This window comes from Enoplosus armatus, chromosome 5 (assembly GCF_043641665.1).
Source record: "Enoplosus armatus isolate fEnoArm2 chromosome 5, fEnoArm2.hap1, whole genome shotgun sequence".
NCBI lineage: Eukaryota > Metazoa > Chordata > Actinopteri > Centrarchiformes > Enoplosidae > Enoplosus > Enoplosus armatus.
The window spans coordinates 11313792-11330951 of record NC_092184.1 but is presented as its reverse complement, the minus strand read 5'-3'; the positions used below and the strand labels follow the sequence as shown (position 1 = coordinate 11330951).

Genomic DNA, 17160 nt, shown 5'->3' with positions numbered 1-17160 from the left:
AAAATAAAACCTTCAAACAGCTGAGTAACTGTCATGCATGCAATCAATTATAGTGCATTATGCTTTGTGTTACTGTAAATTGACTGAAATGAGGATAATCTGACCGCAGAGAAAGTGCAAACCACAGTGATTTTCACTGCTTACCTCCAGTTTCTACCTGCTAACACTGCTGCTCTCTCCACACCTACTGACTATCAATCTGTGGAAGATGTAGAAAACATTATTTTGTGGAGTCAAATCTGGGGATGGAACAGGTTTGAATGATGGTGAATTAGCAACAAAAGTATTATCTTCAAAAAATACAGAGGTTCTACTTTGCTTCATTGACTATGGACCTCATACATATTTTAGGCTCACTTGATTTCTTAAAGTGATCGATTAATTGATTGATCCTTCATTTGATTTAGTCGTAATCAGTACTTTATTCATAATCAGTACAAGAACTTTGTAGTTAGTGCTTTAAAGTCACTGTAAGTCTTGTGAGTGGCAACCACTCCCACTAATAACAATAGCAGTTTTTTGTTTTCTCCTTGTTCCCCTGAACCTATCCTGCATTCATTAATAGTGACATCACCAAAACAATAATAGAAATATACAAGACCGGTAACGTTTTTACACTTTGATCTCGAGCACAGGGTTAAGTATTTAGGGTTTAGAGTGTAAGCAGTTACATGGGTTCATAAATTGGATGGCTCTAATCTAATAAAAATTAATCAGTTGTCTTAAAGTCAACAAACGGGAATAGGCAGAATATTAGAAAGGGATTTGCTCTTGTTCTTTAACTTTTGACTGTTTTAAGATTCCAAGATTCAATTATCTTTACATTTTCACATTTGAGGGAATGTCTCGTTTAGGGAAACAGAACTAAATAACTAAATAAATCATTATTACCTGTTAACTTCATGTGTTGCCATTCTGCCCATTCACTCCAGTCCATCTTTCCTTGTGTCACTTGACAACACCTTGTGCCCACTCTCGCCCTGACCTCCAGTGTGTGTGCTCACTGATAGTAGTGGTACATACACACTCACACACTCTTGCTCATGCATAATATGGAGCTGGATTTTGGGCCTGTTTAGTCACACTTCGTAGGCAACCACAGGAACCCTTGACTGCTCCCTTGGGAGATTCTGCAGGAAACAAGTGAAGCTTTGTACTAATTAAGCACCAAAGTGTTTCAGGCCGTACTTCTGTCCCAGTCAAATAACAAAAATCGGTCTTTTTTCATTCGGTCTTTGATTAAGTGCAGACTTTCACTGAGCGACGCACTGCATGTATCTCGCTAGACAGACAGCATGATTTCTTTTGAAGCATATTAAGTATAATTTCTCTCAAGGTATATTGGCAGGACAGCACTGCTGACTGCTTGTTTGACGTTATTTCTCTTGAAAGGACAGGAAGACTGCAGGCAAAAGAGGAACGGGAAATGTCCACGATTTTGGTAATAGGACTGCTACAGCCAAAACTGGCATAGTCAATTTATTGATGTGCATGTGCATTGCTTTCCACATGCGGGTACCGCCACCTACAGGCAAGGAAAATAGTAGCTGCTGTAAGTTTTATCTTTTTAACTGCTGTTGTCTTTGATTGCGTGCTTGAAGTTTTACATTTAATGCTTGTAACAACTGTTAACTAAAATAGAAATACAATACTGCTTGTGACTGTGAAACTGCGAATGCAACTGTGGTTAGATTCTCAGTCTTGAAGGGGAAAAGATGGATGAAACTCCCAAGCATGAACTCAAAACTCCTTTTTGTAATTAGCAAATCAAATATAAGTTCATCAAATATCAACATCTGCAGTTGTAGCACTGATTGTCTGTAGATTGCACACTGCAGGTAAGTATTACATCAGTGTTTTCTTGGTTTCAGTGGTTTCAATAATTGTATTATCTCTTAAAAAACAGTGGTAAGCATTTCTGCATTCTTAAGCAGTGGTTCATTTATTGTGTTGCCAAGTTTCTGATTTTGTATTGCATATGTTTTTTTCTGTTGCAGTTTCTCTGGAAGTGCAGATCACACCAAGTCAGGGTGAGATTAGCCTCGGAGAGTCCAAATTCTTCATGTGTGAAGGTAAGTTTACCAAACTGTCTTGACTGTTGAACACCCCAATTGTTATCTTTCAAACCTGCATCCAGCCTATTTCTGTTTTCACCTCTATTTTTACATTATTTTAAAGATGTGGTCTAAAGCTATTGAAAAGAAAAGAAGTTGAAAACAGAAAAAATGACAGAGACCGAGGTCTGTGTTTCATGTTTATATTCTCATGAAAATAATAATAATTTGTTCATACATCAAATCAACTTCACTTGAAAAAACAATCAGAGTCAGGTTTATTGCCAAGTAGGTTTTCACATACAAGGAATTTGCGTTAGTACTTTTGTGCATTACAATAAACATAGTAAGAGAAATAAAAAAGATAAAAACAAGTACTGCAAAAGTCAAGAAACACAAGTTGATAATGAATGAAAAAAGAATAAAATATGAAAATATTATTAAAAAGAATGTACAATATATCTGTTTTTAGAATGAAGGAGCTGTACAGTTGTGCAGGAATGTGCAAAAGTTCACAGCATGAAGCATCATTTTGGTACTTCTCAAAAAATGATTCAAGTTGGCATGTCAGTACCATGAGTGCTTACTGCAGATAGAGACTCATAGATAACTGGTACTCAGACGAAGTACGAATAATCAAATAATACTCAGTACTAATACAAGTACTTAACATTACCAACCACGCAACCCTCTTTAGCAGGATTATATTGTAACGCCACATCACTTCACAAGCCATCTTTTAAGTAATACTTAGTGACATCCTCGTGATTTAGGGGCCCAGGAGGTGTATCCATATGGCTGAAATGTCTTGGTTATCAATCCAATCAATAATTGACCTTTGATGTCGTGGTTATCAATCCAATCAATAATTGACCTTTGATGTCTTGGTTACCAATCCAATCAATGACTGACCTTTGATGCATGACACCCCCTTTAATGCCCTGTTTTCCCTTTTTCCCTCCACACCTGTTCAAGGCAAAGCATGGCATAAAATATCAGCCAATAATAAACTCAAACTTACTTTTGTAATGTTTTGTTTTTTCTCTAAACCGCTAAAACTTCAATGATGTTGAATGTGTACGCATTTTAGACAACGGTTTTCTAACATACTGCTCTTTGCTGTGCTCTCAGTTGTAGGTGTTGCCAAGCAGATAGACTGGTTTGGACCAAGTGGGGACAGGATAGAACCGAACCGACCAGACATAACAGTAACCCGTAACGATGAGTCATCTTCCACCCTCACACTGTATAAAGCTGGGACTGAAAATGCAGGGACGTACAAGTGTGTCGCTACCAATGGAGACCAGCAAGGGGAGTCAACTGTCAAAGTGAAAATCTTCCGTAAGTACTTTCCTCACCCCATACACTCTCCAAATTATTGAGTGGTAGCACAGAAGAAGAAGAAAAAAAATCCTGTTTATTGAACTCACAGTATTTTATTGACTGCTCAAGGGCAACACATTACTCTTTTTCTTTTCAAGTGAGGATGGATTTTTCATCAGTTCAATAAACGGTCGGAAGACCATTAGAGGGCTGCTTAATGATCCTGTCTGTTGTGCAGTTCTTGTGAGTAATGGCTTTTATTTTCCATGAATGCCAAGCATCAGCAAATGTCCACAAGAGATGAAATCCTATTCCAAACAAAATTTTCCCTGTTATTTCAGTTCCTATTTTAGGTTGTTATTAGAAGTGGTCACCCATGTGGATATTGTATGTTAAAATCAATATACAGTGTCAATCGCAAAATAAGATTGCAGTTTCATTTTTCAGTTAGGTTGTGCATTTGTCCTGGCCTGGTAAATGTTAAGAAAATTGGAAAATTGTGTTTTAAGAAGAAAAATGTATTGTATGTACTACGTATGTTCTATATTTACATGTGAAACACCTCGTGGAACTGGCCTGTCGTCAACTCACAAACTCACACATTCACATTAAGCAAGCTACTGCCATTGTCAGAGCAGTTAGATACATGCCAACTTCTGCCATCTATAGGGAAGGGAAGTATGACAGCAGCAGCATCATCACTTGTGCCCCCTGCAGGCAATGAGTGGTACAGTTGTTTTCTGTGTGTGTTCAAGGTTCTACATGAAAACTTTTAGCACTTGTTTTCAAGACTTTTTCATTTTTTGCCCTGAGTCAAGTCTGCAAGTTAACGTTAGTGCTTCATTCCATGCTGTGTAGAGCTCCCAGCAAATTCCATCAACCAATTCGTTTAAGAAATGTTTCAGTTCTTCCTCTTCAGCTTGTTTAGACAGATAATTGTCTTGGGGAAACATAAATCACTGCCCAATTATTTTTATTGTATTTATAAGGAAGTTGGTTGCTTAAAGTCATAGAATTTATAAATTTCAACCATGGCTTGTAAACTGGTTCAGAATTAGATTTGTGGTCTTGAATTGAAAATAAATTGCCTCCATGATTTTGAAGATTTCCTGTTGTGTGTGAATGGAACAATATTGAATGCTTAATAAATGTCTGTATCAGTGACAGTGAATAAAAATGTATTCCTTCCCCACAGACAAACTAAGTGAAGAAGATGGCATTTTGATGAGACTCATGCTGTAATACAGAGGAGTAAAAAGTAAAAATCTTTGCATGTTGTATTCCAGAAAAAATCACCTTCACAAATGCACCTTCACCCCAGGAGTTTACCGAAGGAGACAATGCCAACATTGTTTGTGACGTCGTCAGTTCGCCTCCACCCACTATCCACTGGAAATATAAAGGAGCAAAAATACAGATGGAAAAAGATGGTAAGAGTTCTCTGAACAGCATGACTTGGTTGTTGGCTCCTGTCATCTGTTTTAACTCCACACATTCTTAATACTCCTGAGTTGTTAGTGTTTTGTTCAACTCTTAACTCTTTGATAAACATTAACAAATTAATATGAATAGTTTTAAATATTGTTTGATATTTAGTTTGCATGGTCTAGTTTACAAAAGTCCATAATATTAGAAAAGAATCAAAAAGCTGTCATTACTAAGTATTTTGTGTTCCTTGTTGTGCTGCTTTCAAAAGTGAAAATTGTCTTGAGTTTGCAAATCAGGGAAGTATGTAGGTAGTCATACAATTTGATGTATGACTACCTAGCCATACCCATATTAACAACGTAATATGGCCAGAACATAAACAAGATTTACCTCAGAGTAACATCATAATTGTATTTCAGTTTTGTTGAATTAAGATTTGAGGATAAACCAACGTGAAGCATATTTTAAAACAAAAGTCCAGCCTAAAGGTCAAACTGAAATGTGACTTTTTTATTGTAACTGTAATGGACATAGATTACTACATACTACAAAACCACACGGCCAAAATACAAACACATGTACAGCAAGCAACAATGGATATGGAGATTTACCAGTGTTGGAGACTCAAAGTTGTTGATGCCCTGCTTTTGTTGCCATGCTCCTCCAGGGTTTATCCTGTGCTTTGAAAGGAAAAATTAATTTGGTTTTGAATTTGAAAATACAATTGATTCTCTGTTATTCACCCCTGACACTGAGCAATATCATAATGTGTGGTATTGTTGGTATTGCTCACTGGAAACGTAATAACAAGCTCATGTGTGGGATGTAATAGTATTTTGAATTACTACATGATTCAATTTATTCGGTTCACATTTCATCTCAAACTGAAGCAGTTCTTGTGTCTTGTGGGCTTTGGCCATGTGTTGGGCATGCTCACAGGTATGAGTCAAGTGGAAATTATATATAATCTGTGTCCAAAAACAAGTTATATTTTCAGTTGTTTTTTGTGTAACAGTATTCCCCAGGCATAGAGAAAGATGCATGCATATTTCTTGGACTAATGGAGCTTGATGAAAATGAATAAATTCAACATTAAGTTTGTTGTAATAATGCAGAGATATTGGTGAATAAATCAGACATCAGTGTTAAAATGTTGATAAGTTGTCACTGAGATATATCAGTCAATCTTTGCCATAGTTGACTCATTCAGATAAGAGTTTTCTTTAGAGTTTCATTATATCACCATGTCATCCTCTTGGTGGCTCAACAGCAGCTGTTTATCATCAAATATTTGTGTGAGTGCCTAATTTAAACTTGTCAAATATAGAACACACCTGAAAATGCATTTGTCTTCTGCTTCCTTACAGTTCGCTTTAAAGTACTGAGCAACAATCACCTTCAAATCCGTGGCATAAAGAAGACAGATGAGGGCTTATATACCTGCGAGGGTCGCCTCATGGCCCGCGGCGAGATTGATCTGCGGGTCATCAAGGTCGTTGTGAACGGTTAGCAGCCCCCTCTCCCTCGCACTACTTCCTCTTCCTTTTTGTTCCTGTGTGCTTGTTTTTGTGCAACAGGTGTCCCATGACGCTTAAATATGCTGTAGATCCTTAGAGGCGACCAGGCTCAGCATCAATGTGGAAACAGTTGCCCAGAGCAACCGTGTATCAAAGATGTTCCATGCTAATGAAGTCTGTTTACTGCAACTTCTGAGCCTAGCAAATGAGTGTGCCTAAAATAAGTGTTCTGAATTTGTCACTGCTTCTGTGTCTGTTTTCCCTCCTACTATCTATCTATGTATGTATTTATCTACCAATTTATTTTTCTTTCTATCTATTTTATTATTTATCTATCTGTCTGTGTCTCAGTGCTCCCGACCATCAGGGTATGGCAGTCAGAGGTGAATGCCACAGCAGATGTCGGGCAGCCTGCCATGTTGACTTGTGCTGTTGATGGCTATCCTGAACCCATGGTGACCTGGACAAGGTAAAACTCTGCTAGCAACTGGAGAGACAAATGCTTTCAATATTTGCAGTAGCACTTGTCAGATGCCAGCACATTGCCCTTATAATTTAAACAACGTATCTGTTAGTTTTGTAGAATTAACCTGTCGTAAGACCGGACATATACATCAAACACATTAAGGGTGATTGTAAAATTATAGGGTTATTAGGATTGTTAATACAGCAGGACTGCATGAAAAGTGTAATTTTACACACCATTAGTAACCCATAGCCTTAATAGCTATCTTTGCATTATTTACATGATTATATAAATGTTACATAATGATGTAAAGAAAAGGTTTTTTAAACATACAGAATACGTAGTCTACATTTAGCCTGCTGGTTCAGTTTGTTGTCAGAGGTAAATATGCTGAGGTTGTCCACAGCTCGTTTGCTAGTCATCTTTTACAGGTGGTTATTGCAATAGTCATATTTAAACATATCCATACAGTAAAACACCCACATCGGGAATGGTATTGGCCATATGCGCCAGTTTACCTCCATCAAACTGGAGGCCACAGTGTATGCCAGACACTTTAGGATATTAGGGATATTCTACTAACTGGTTTATTCATTGCAATGGGACACTTAATCACAGGGTATCAAAGGTGCATGTAAAAAGTGAAACCTGAAGACCGGAGTGTCATCAATAGCCGCATTATTCTGTGTATCTGAATACAGCCATTGATAGGCTTCTGCTTTGTTTAACTGTTCCTGTTCATCCTGTTTCCAAGACAGCAGTTAACTGTGTAGGCAACTTAGATTGGGGGGGTGCAAAGTGCAAACAGCCCAGGAGCTACTGTTGGCCCTGGTTTTTAGTGTGTTGTTGCCCTTGGAATCATTTTTGCAGTTAAACGGTGCCTGTAACTTGTTGAAAGCTGCATTGAAACCCACAACAAGTGATCACAGACAGTCAGAGGCCAGAGAACATCATCTGCTTTACATGGCCGGCAATGGTGACAAACAGTTTACACTCCAATAGGACAAAAATGAAAATACATGAGCCATTTTTGTTCAAATTGACTCTTAACACCAAATGCCAAAAGGCTTGAAGAAGAAAAACATCATTGCCCTCATTTTTGTGAAAACATTTTGTGCTCTGAGATTTTCAGCTTTCACCTCTTCTTTTCTCATCACTGCACTTCTACTTCATCACTTGATCTTTTTCACTTTGTCATTCAAGGATCTCAAAACTGCTTATTTTCTAAAGATTAAGAAACGGTTATCTTTTTGAATATAACATTATATAGATATATATAGATATTAGATATAATGTTCAACATTCATGTTTTCCGCAGGAACGAAGCGGTTCTCGAGGCAGGGGAGAAGTACAGCTTTAATGAAGATGGCTCAGAAATGACATTAATGGATGTGACCAAGCTGGATGAAGGAGATTACACCTGCATTGCCAAGAACAAAGCTGGGGAAAGTGAGCAGGAACTCAGTCTGAGAGTGTTTGGTAAGGCAGAACGTTTCATATACATACATGAGCTAAAGTGACAATATAAATTGTTCCAAGCGTGTGGGAATGAGGTATAAGAGTATGTAGGTGGGGGAAGAACAGTATGGTTATGTGTCTGTTTTCTAAGGGATACAAGATGAGGTGTTGTTTCAGTGTGGGTTGTGGTTGTTTCATGTAAGGCTGGAGCTTAAGGATTTAGAGAACTGGCCAAGTGGGATGAGCTCAGCTGAACTCTTTGAAGTCTTTTTCTTTTTTTTTTCACTTTTGCCCACAAGGTTGTTGTCTTTATTTTGTCACGTAACGACAACCATAATTTCAGTCACAATCACAACATCAGTTCATGTAGTCTTTCTGTCAATTAAATGTACAATGAGTTAGCCGGTGCAGTTTATTTTCCTAAACAACAGAGGTGGCCAGGGCCTGGTTTTTAAGAGCTCGACGGGTAAGCAGTTACTCTAAATTGACTGAAGACAGCTTTCAAAGCACATTGTTTACGTCTTTAGCCAAATTCTCCTCATTATCTCGAAGATTTTCTCGCACTCACAAAGTTCTGGTCTCCTCACATCAATGTGGGAAAAGCTGCAATCATGCGTTTCCTTCTAATCTCCCACTTCTGAACATGAAAGCTGTAGAAATGAATAAATGTGTTTCCCGAACATGTTTTTCTTTTCCCTGATGGAAGTTCTTGAATATTGAGTACCTGTCAACACCAAGTCTTATTAGATATTTGAATTTTCTTACATGTTACAGCTGCACAGCGCATACGTTACACCTTAAAGACCCTGAAAATGTGGTTTCAAACCTATGTATTTCTCTCTAACATTCAATAATTATGACTGAATAAGCAACAATTAAAGCATTCATAGGACTGGATTGATTTCTCTCGGGAAGGTGGGTGATTTTAACATTACTTGCACTGGTCAGTGATTTTAATCCCGTTTGGTGTGCGCATGTGGGTCATTTTTTACCCCCACCCCAGTAATTACAGCTGCAATTACCTACTGTACTGTTTTTCAGCAAACTCACTGGTAAGTCCTGCCAGAAGAGATGTCCTTGTATTTTAAAGTGGATCTTGTGCGTGAAGAGCAGTTTGTACGACAAACTGTATGTCAAAAATATTTTTGCTAATCTGATGGATACAAACATGATAACACCAATATACAGGCCTATTTGGGAACCAATATGATGAAAGTAAGACCCTGAAGGACGCTGAAAAGCCTATATATTTTTTTCATTTTTATTATATGTTACTTTAAATGTACCATTAAAAGTATGCAGAATTAGTTAGTTAGCAGTTCATGTTTGAATTGTACCCATGAATGTACAACAGACAACTATCACTGGATTACTTTGATACTGAAAACAACTTAAAAATGTGATGATTCAACTCTCCCATGCTTCCCAGAGGAGGCGTTTGGCCTTTTGTATTGGCTTTGTAATGCTTAATATCCACATCTATCCTGTAATTTCCTGATGGTTAAGATGCCATCCAGAGCGATGTGTTAAATTACTAAGGAGTGCCGCCTGAATGGGACTTAAGCTATTATTTATTAAGAGTGTAACAGGACTGTATGCCTGTGTTTTGATCAATTTGATTGACAGTGCTGGCAATATAAGCAAACAACCTCACAACTGTTATTTGATTTTGATTCAAATGTTGCTTAATCCTTAAGAGCACAGACAAAAAAACGAAATACAGACGTCTGTCGTGAAATAACCAATACTTTTCTATCTTTAGGAGAAAGTTTCATGTACGACCTCAAAGTAAGAATCTCATTGGGAAAATATATTTCCAGAGACTTTAAATGGGGCTACCTTGAAATTAGTAAAGCAGATAGTCAGAAAATATGTTATGCATCAATATCTTTGGAGAAAAGTGTGTGCGAGTGTCAGAGTGAAGCTGTGGTGGCAGCAAGGCTCAGACAGGATTTCTTTCTCTTCTCTTTCTCTCCAGCATGAACAAAATACTTAAACTCAGCTGTTAGACAGCAGCAGAAGCTTTTTAGAGGCGTCGTGCACCTGCAAAATACTCAAAGCAGCTCAGCTCACTTCACTTGCTGACACTCATCATCAGTGTGGTTACTGTTATTGAAACCGCTGGCTGCCGTTCCGCGGTCCTATCGCTCACAATGTTGTGTCCTAGAAAAGGGTTCCAGTGTAACAATAAGAAAGTATCAGAAAATGGATCAGGATTAACATAGTTGATACAGTCCATTTATAAAATGATAGTCACCTCCTGCCAATCGGTTTGTCACACCCTTGGCTGTAAATACATGTTCAAACATGTTATGAATAACAAAATTACAACACAGCTGCTCCTTTGTTTATTTGATAGTTATCAGTTGAGATGAGAGCATTTTAATACAAGGTCGCATTTTTTTTCTTGTGCTTAAAATTGTAAATGATATGTATATATTGAATAGGCTTACATTAAGCAAATGTATTGCTTGATCCGTGCATTCATCCTTCATGGAGTGGAATGAAACATTTGAGAACACAGAGTATTGCTCAACCTCACGCTTCAGAAGTAGCACTTCAATTTGCTTTGCTCTGCTCATGTCACAGTGGTGGCACCCTGTTGTGCTTTCAGGTTAGCTAAGGTGTACTGTAACGTGACAGTTTTCTCAAATGTAAACAAGAAAATGAAGACCAGCTCCTTTGAAATACGAGAAATAAATGATTACCTGAATTAAGTTTGGATCCACACATGGTTATCACTACTGTGCTGCTGCCGGGACCGACAAGCTTAAATACAATTTTGTTGGCATAAAAAATCCCACTCACCTGTCAAGCTGCTGATCCTCATCCTCCCTTTGAACTCGTCCCAAATCCACAGAGTTGTACTTATTGTACTTGTACTGTCAAACCATCTGGCTGTCTTGTCACGCAAGTGCGGTTGTGATGACTTTGTGTTTGTGTTTACAGTCAAACCTAAGATCACATACATCGTAAACCAGAGCACTTCAGAGATGGAGGAGCAGGTAACTCTGACTTGCGAGGCATCAGGAGATCCAACTCCCACCATCAACTGGAGCTACGGTGAGCGCGTCTTCACTGAAGGAGAGCAGGTAAAACAATAAAGGCGGCGTGGATGACAGTGGAAGCTAAATATCTTAATCTTAGGTACTTGAGGGCCGGTGTCCTGTAAGCATTTTTCCTCTGGGAGTTAGTGAACCACACCTGGTTTATTAAGTAGACTGATATTATCTGTGTCTATACTACACATAAATTATCATCTTTTTAATTAACAAGTACACACTGGGAAAATGACATGCTAAAACCACTTAGTAGATGAAAAAATGACATGATGGTGGTGTATTTTCTCTGACGAATCATTTATATGGAAATAAATCCATGAAAACATTTATTTTACTTGCAATTTGTGATGCTTCCAAATTGGAAATTAGTGAGATATTCATGACGTTGCAGTTTGACTGATATCAATGAATCTCATGCATCATTTCCTGTATGCACACTGACTTTGTTATAGTATACTTAATAATGCATTAGTACATGATGTGGAATTGGGACATGCTGACTAGAGGCAGGCAGGAACACAAGCCTGCAGGACGCCGGTGTCTCATGGAGAGGAACTGAATACCTTTAACCTAAATTCAAGAGGTATATTGATCATGTGCAGGTGTGAGACTTTTGCAGTTTCATTGCGAAACACCCTCAACAAGGTTTATGTACTGCTGATTATTTCCTCTAAATTAGCAGCTCCTTCGAGATGGCCCTGTGGATCGCATGTAATTAGCTCAGCGATACTCAGCCAGTAATGTGGAGTACACTCAGATTTGACTCGAGTTTTCCCAAATGTCAAGAAAATCTGCATCAGAAACCCAATTATAACATTCCCAAAATAAGCATGCAATTTGAGGCAATAATTAAACTTTGTCTGCTTCTTATTGTACAGCGTTTGCTAGAATGAGCACTTGAACAAGTGTTTGTTTAGCATTTTCAATCACTGTTATCATTATTCTGCTCATGCTGGTGATTGAAAAGTTTTTATATTATGATATAATTTGTAATGTATATCTACCAATAATCTGCTACCATCTTATAAATTTGTTTTTGGCATTGGTCAAGAGCTAGCCTTACCTCCTGTCTACCATTACATCCATACTATGTCTTCTGCAATACTCCATGTGCAAACCATCGAAAATAATGAATACCCGATTGGTATTCTCGTACATCTATTGCCCATATGGCCTGGTTCTTCAAGGTCTTGGTGTCTTGCTACAGTTGAGAGGTAATGAGGGGGAAAATGCTTCAGAGAGGTACTGTAGTTCATGGAGGATTTCTGGAGCCAGTCCATTACATGCACTACATTTTCTTCCTACAGGCACATCTAAACAGGATCTATCAGGTATGAAATCCGCGTGGCACAGAAATGTACTGGAGTAGTGTTGCAAACTATGCCTCCAGATTTAACAAAACCCCCACTGAAATCAAATAATCCCCTTTTTATTGAACACTTCCCAGCTGTTTCTTGAAAACCCCAAGGAATGATCTCATCAGAGTTCATGAAATTGATTCGACTGCTGCATGCCTCCCAAACAGAGCCTGAAAACTTCACTGATCTTGTGATAGAAAGCGCGTGGGGCTTATCTCACGAGATCAGATGAGAATTTGGTTAATAGCGTAATAAAAGGGAAAGACCATTTCTGTGTCGCTGTTGCCTGATCATTTCAAACTTTCCATCACAGCATGAGGTTGCCTGGATTCAAGCCCAGCTCAGTCTGTCTATCATCTCCATAGTACTGTAAATTGTCTAACATTTATGTCAGTATCACTTGAAAATTGAGGATAAAAGTGCTCCACCTACAATCTATCTTTTGAGTATCAAACGCTCAGCCCCTGCCGACAGAAATAAGAGAATATGAGTGTTTGGAACATACAGGTGGCCAGTGGAGAAGTGGATTATGCTGCAAAAAGAGGTTTAATGGGCATTTTTCCAGCCGGGAAAACTGGTCACTGATTTCAAGCAGACTACTACAACCATTGCATGAAAATGGAAGTATAAACGTTTTACAGCCACCTTTCAAGCCTACAGGGCTGAGTGTTTCATATTAAAAAATAGGTTTTGAATGGAGCATCACTTCAAGTGCAAAACACGCTACCACCATATGATGCACGTCACGACAGGCCTATTTTTTCCCATGTTAACCCACATAGTCTCAGAGGCGAGGCACACTGGCACACATGCACACACCACCTAGTAACAGTTTACACCTTTGTCCTATTATCCAGTGTAGTTTTTTCCCCTGAGGAGCTGCATTTTTTGCAGAACAGGTCTCCCAGCTGCTGCACCTAGATTTCCTCTTCTGACAGATTGTCCTCTTTTGTGGACTGGATTAGGAGAGACTCATCAGAGGGCTAGAGTAACACTCAGAGCTCTACACCCCACAGTCTCATTATATGTCATAAAAGACCAGCCATACTGTACGTGTGAAGACTGACTCTGCAGGTGGCTGCTGAGGAAATGAATAACACACTCTGAGGCGTTTTATTATTAACAAAAAAACAGACAACTACAATATGCATCACCCACCCATTTTCTGCATCGTGACGTGCAGCACCATGACATGTCACGTGACACATGTCATATGACGCACAGCTGTGCTGTGGTGGCAGTGTGTTTTGCGCCCTAGTCTGCAGTATGCTTCGTGATCTGTGGCATCTCTCAGAAATGATTAGCAGCCTTACTGAATCACTGTAGAGTACAGAAAGAGCAGATTGCTTATATTTTCCTTTTTATAGTTCTGATTATCAGCAAAGGAAATGATTTCCATGGTGGGGCTCTAATGAATGTGTGAGGAAACGGCTGCTAATTGTTTAATTGTCATGTTCTGTTTGTTCATCCGATGTCCGTCTGTCATGCTATCTGTAATCATCATCACAGCTGTATTTCATCCAGGACGGGTGTGACAAATGAAACGACATTCGTTTGGGGTGGTCATGGTGAATTGAAAAACGAAAGAAAAAAGGCAGCTGTTAATTCATTGTTCAATATTTAAACAAACTTTAAAAGATGTCAAGTGCAGGATTTTCTCATGAATATACTTATGTGAGATTTCTGTGTTGGTCAGAAAACCAGAACAGATCTGTACTGTGCCATTTTGGATGTGTGGTGGTGATGAATAGACAGAATTAATTAGCAGTTTATTTAAATGTGTTTTCAGTTCTTTGACTCCCTAGTTGGTCAGCTTCTTGTTTGAATAATACTGTTCATCTAGTACATAGACCTTTTTTATGTAGAACCCTATGATAATAAAAATTCTGATTATTAGATTTATTCCCATACTGTACTTTGCTTTATCACATTTGTCAGTGATGTTTTGTTCATTAGACAGAAATTCAGTGGCACACGAGAAGAGGATTATTGGAGTAATGTGAAAAATCTTCAAAAACTCCACTTTTCCTTTTTAGTTATTGGATACTGCTCAGTGAAGAACAGATGATGATCTGTTCAATATTATAAACTTAAAAAATGTATCATCTCTGTTGCACAGTAAGACGATGCGTAACAACAGTTAATTTAGTGATCTGCTTTATACAGTGGATCAGTTAACGTTTTTCATTCGTGAGGGGCTTTGACTTCTCTTCATGGTTCAGTCCAATTGTATTAAGAAGCATACAAACTTTGAGAAAAGCCTCAGAAACTAAGCATCAGAAAGCACATTCCATGTGTTTATATTGTTTTAGTTTGCCTACATCTTTAAAGCTTGAATAAAGCCTTAAAGAACCCTAAAAAAAACATCTGGTTATGGTTTATTAAAGGTGCCCTGTGGAGTGTAAACATCTTGTAAACAAACAAAATATACTTTCAGTTTTACTCACCAACACACATTGTGTTTATCCTTGAGGTCTAACAAATGTGTTGAATGTATTTCCTTCCTCATAAAATATTTGCAAAACCAATTTTTCTTAGAAGTTTCACTTGCTAGCGGCCTTCTTCCTCCATGCATTTGTTGCTGGGGTACCGCCACCTGTAGATCAGTGGAAGAGCATGAAACCTTTGGCAGGAATATGCATTGTATCACATGCATGAGGACAACAAAATGTGGACCCACGTGTAAAAACATTGTTCCTGCTAGCAGTGGCCAGAAACTCCACAGGGTGCCTTTAAGCTAACATTAGACAGTAGAGCTAGGGTTATACATGTACAAGTAAAAAGAATAGAGAGCAAAGGGTTATGATTTTAATTGTGTTATCTTCACCTTTCATGTGACAACTATACTTATGATGTTGCAGACGGAGGAGACACTGAATTACTGTGCAATGTTTGAGCAGATTAGAGATACTGTATTTCAGTCATGTACGAAACCTAGACAATCTATGTTACAGTTGATATTCTGTGACAGATTAGCTGTTCGTTGTCGGTTTGATGCTAAAGGAAATACTGTGGTTTACTGTGGTCTTGGGTATTAAAGGTTAAGACGGAGAAACAAATTCATTCTGAATAACCTCCTACACTGAACCTTCAGTGTCGGCAGACGAAAGCATTGTCCGATAACTGTGAGTAGAGGGGTGCACAATGTGGGGATTGAGGGAGATTACTGTAGCACACAATAGAAAAGCAGCGCTATGTTCAAAAACTGTTGTACACTCGTGGGTGTATGCCTGCTTAGAGTTAGGTTTCAAATTCAAATTGGTGCTTATCTGGGGATAGTTTTGTTTTTGTTTATACGGCTATTAAAGTTAAGTGTTTATATATTTATTTTAAAACTTTCATCGACTCTGTGTGGTTTTCGGTTGTTTCAGTCCTTTGAATGCATTCGCTGCGAGTCGCTCTAGATAAGTGTGTCTGTTTAATAACTGAAAATGTAAATGAAGTATTTATCCATGCTTTGTACATTATCTACATAATGAATGTTTTGCTTATTTGAATACATATTAAACATTCTGCTTGACGCGCGGAGTTTTCAAGCTGTAATTATCTGAAACTATTTTGAACTATACAGAGGGAAGTTGTAGCGAAATAGGACTAATTATAAAACTTAAAAGCACGTTCAAGTTTGTAGTTGGGTGATGGCACTTAATGTCTGTAATCTGTGTTTTTTGTATAAACATTTTTTCAAGTTTCAGGACACAAATCCTCATTTAAAAATCTAACATCCAGATTGCCAACTAGACATAAAAGACCTGAGAAAAGAAATTCATGATTATTTTATAAGTAATTAGATGCTTAAAGAAAATGTATAATTAATGTTGTGTGGCAGCGGCTTGGGCAGGGCATCTGGAACAGAGGAATGCTTCAAGCGTTGCGTGCCAATGCAGAGAGAGCATTGTTTTCTCCAAACACAAAAGGCTACTCATTTACAACAGCGCGCCTGCTAGCTCAGTAGTGGGGTGATGTAAGGGTTTCTTCACTAAAACACTAGTCAGTTTTCTGTGATGTACTGGCAGAGGCTCTGAGGCTCAGCAGTTAATGACACAGGACGATGACAATATGCATAATCATCGGTTTCAGTCAGGCGTCACCCAGTGAATGAAACACCGCCAGGGTTCTGTACATTTATGTGTTTAGCGCATTTCTTCTTTCTCTCTCTGCATTGCCCTCTTCACGCTGACATTACAATTCATGTCAGCACAAAGAGCAAGGATAATTCACTATGGTAGGGAATAACAATGGGCTGGGAAAATGATAAGTCCCAAGGGAGCCGTCACCATATTGTTCTGTGCGTTTACTCTGAGAAGTTAATGTGTTTTGGTGCCTTCCTTTTTTTTTATGCGTGCTCCCCTCATGTTGTTCATTGTCCTTTTGTCTTTAAACAAACACCTGTCACAGATATGACAGCGATACTTGTCAGCTCACTTAGTGCAGAAGCAGCGCTGCAGACGAGTGTGTGGATGAGGTGGTGATGTTCCAGACTATTAGGTTGCC

The 17160-nt window shown here is 38.4% G+C and overlaps 1 protein-coding gene across 1 annotated transcript in view; it reads left to right on the top strand.

The window, feature by feature from the left end:
- LOC139285432 (neural cell adhesion molecule 1-like) overlaps positions 1 to 17160 on the top strand; it is a 51323-nt gene that overhangs the window by 11808 nt on the left and 22355 nt on the right. The window contains exons 2-9 of the mRNA XM_070905997.1: positions 1959 to 2072; positions 3186 to 3395; positions 4664 to 4807; positions 6173 to 6310; positions 6674 to 6791; positions 8107 to 8267; positions 11196 to 11338; positions 12616 to 12639. Of these exons, the coding sequence (XP_070762098.1) occupies positions 1959 to 2072; positions 3186 to 3395; positions 4664 to 4807; positions 6173 to 6310; positions 6674 to 6791; positions 8107 to 8267; positions 11196 to 11338; positions 12616 to 12639 (1052 nt within the window). The remainder of the gene's footprint in view (positions 1 to 1958; positions 2073 to 3185; positions 3396 to 4663; positions 4808 to 6172; positions 6311 to 6673; positions 6792 to 8106; positions 8268 to 11195; positions 11339 to 12615; positions 12640 to 17160) is intronic.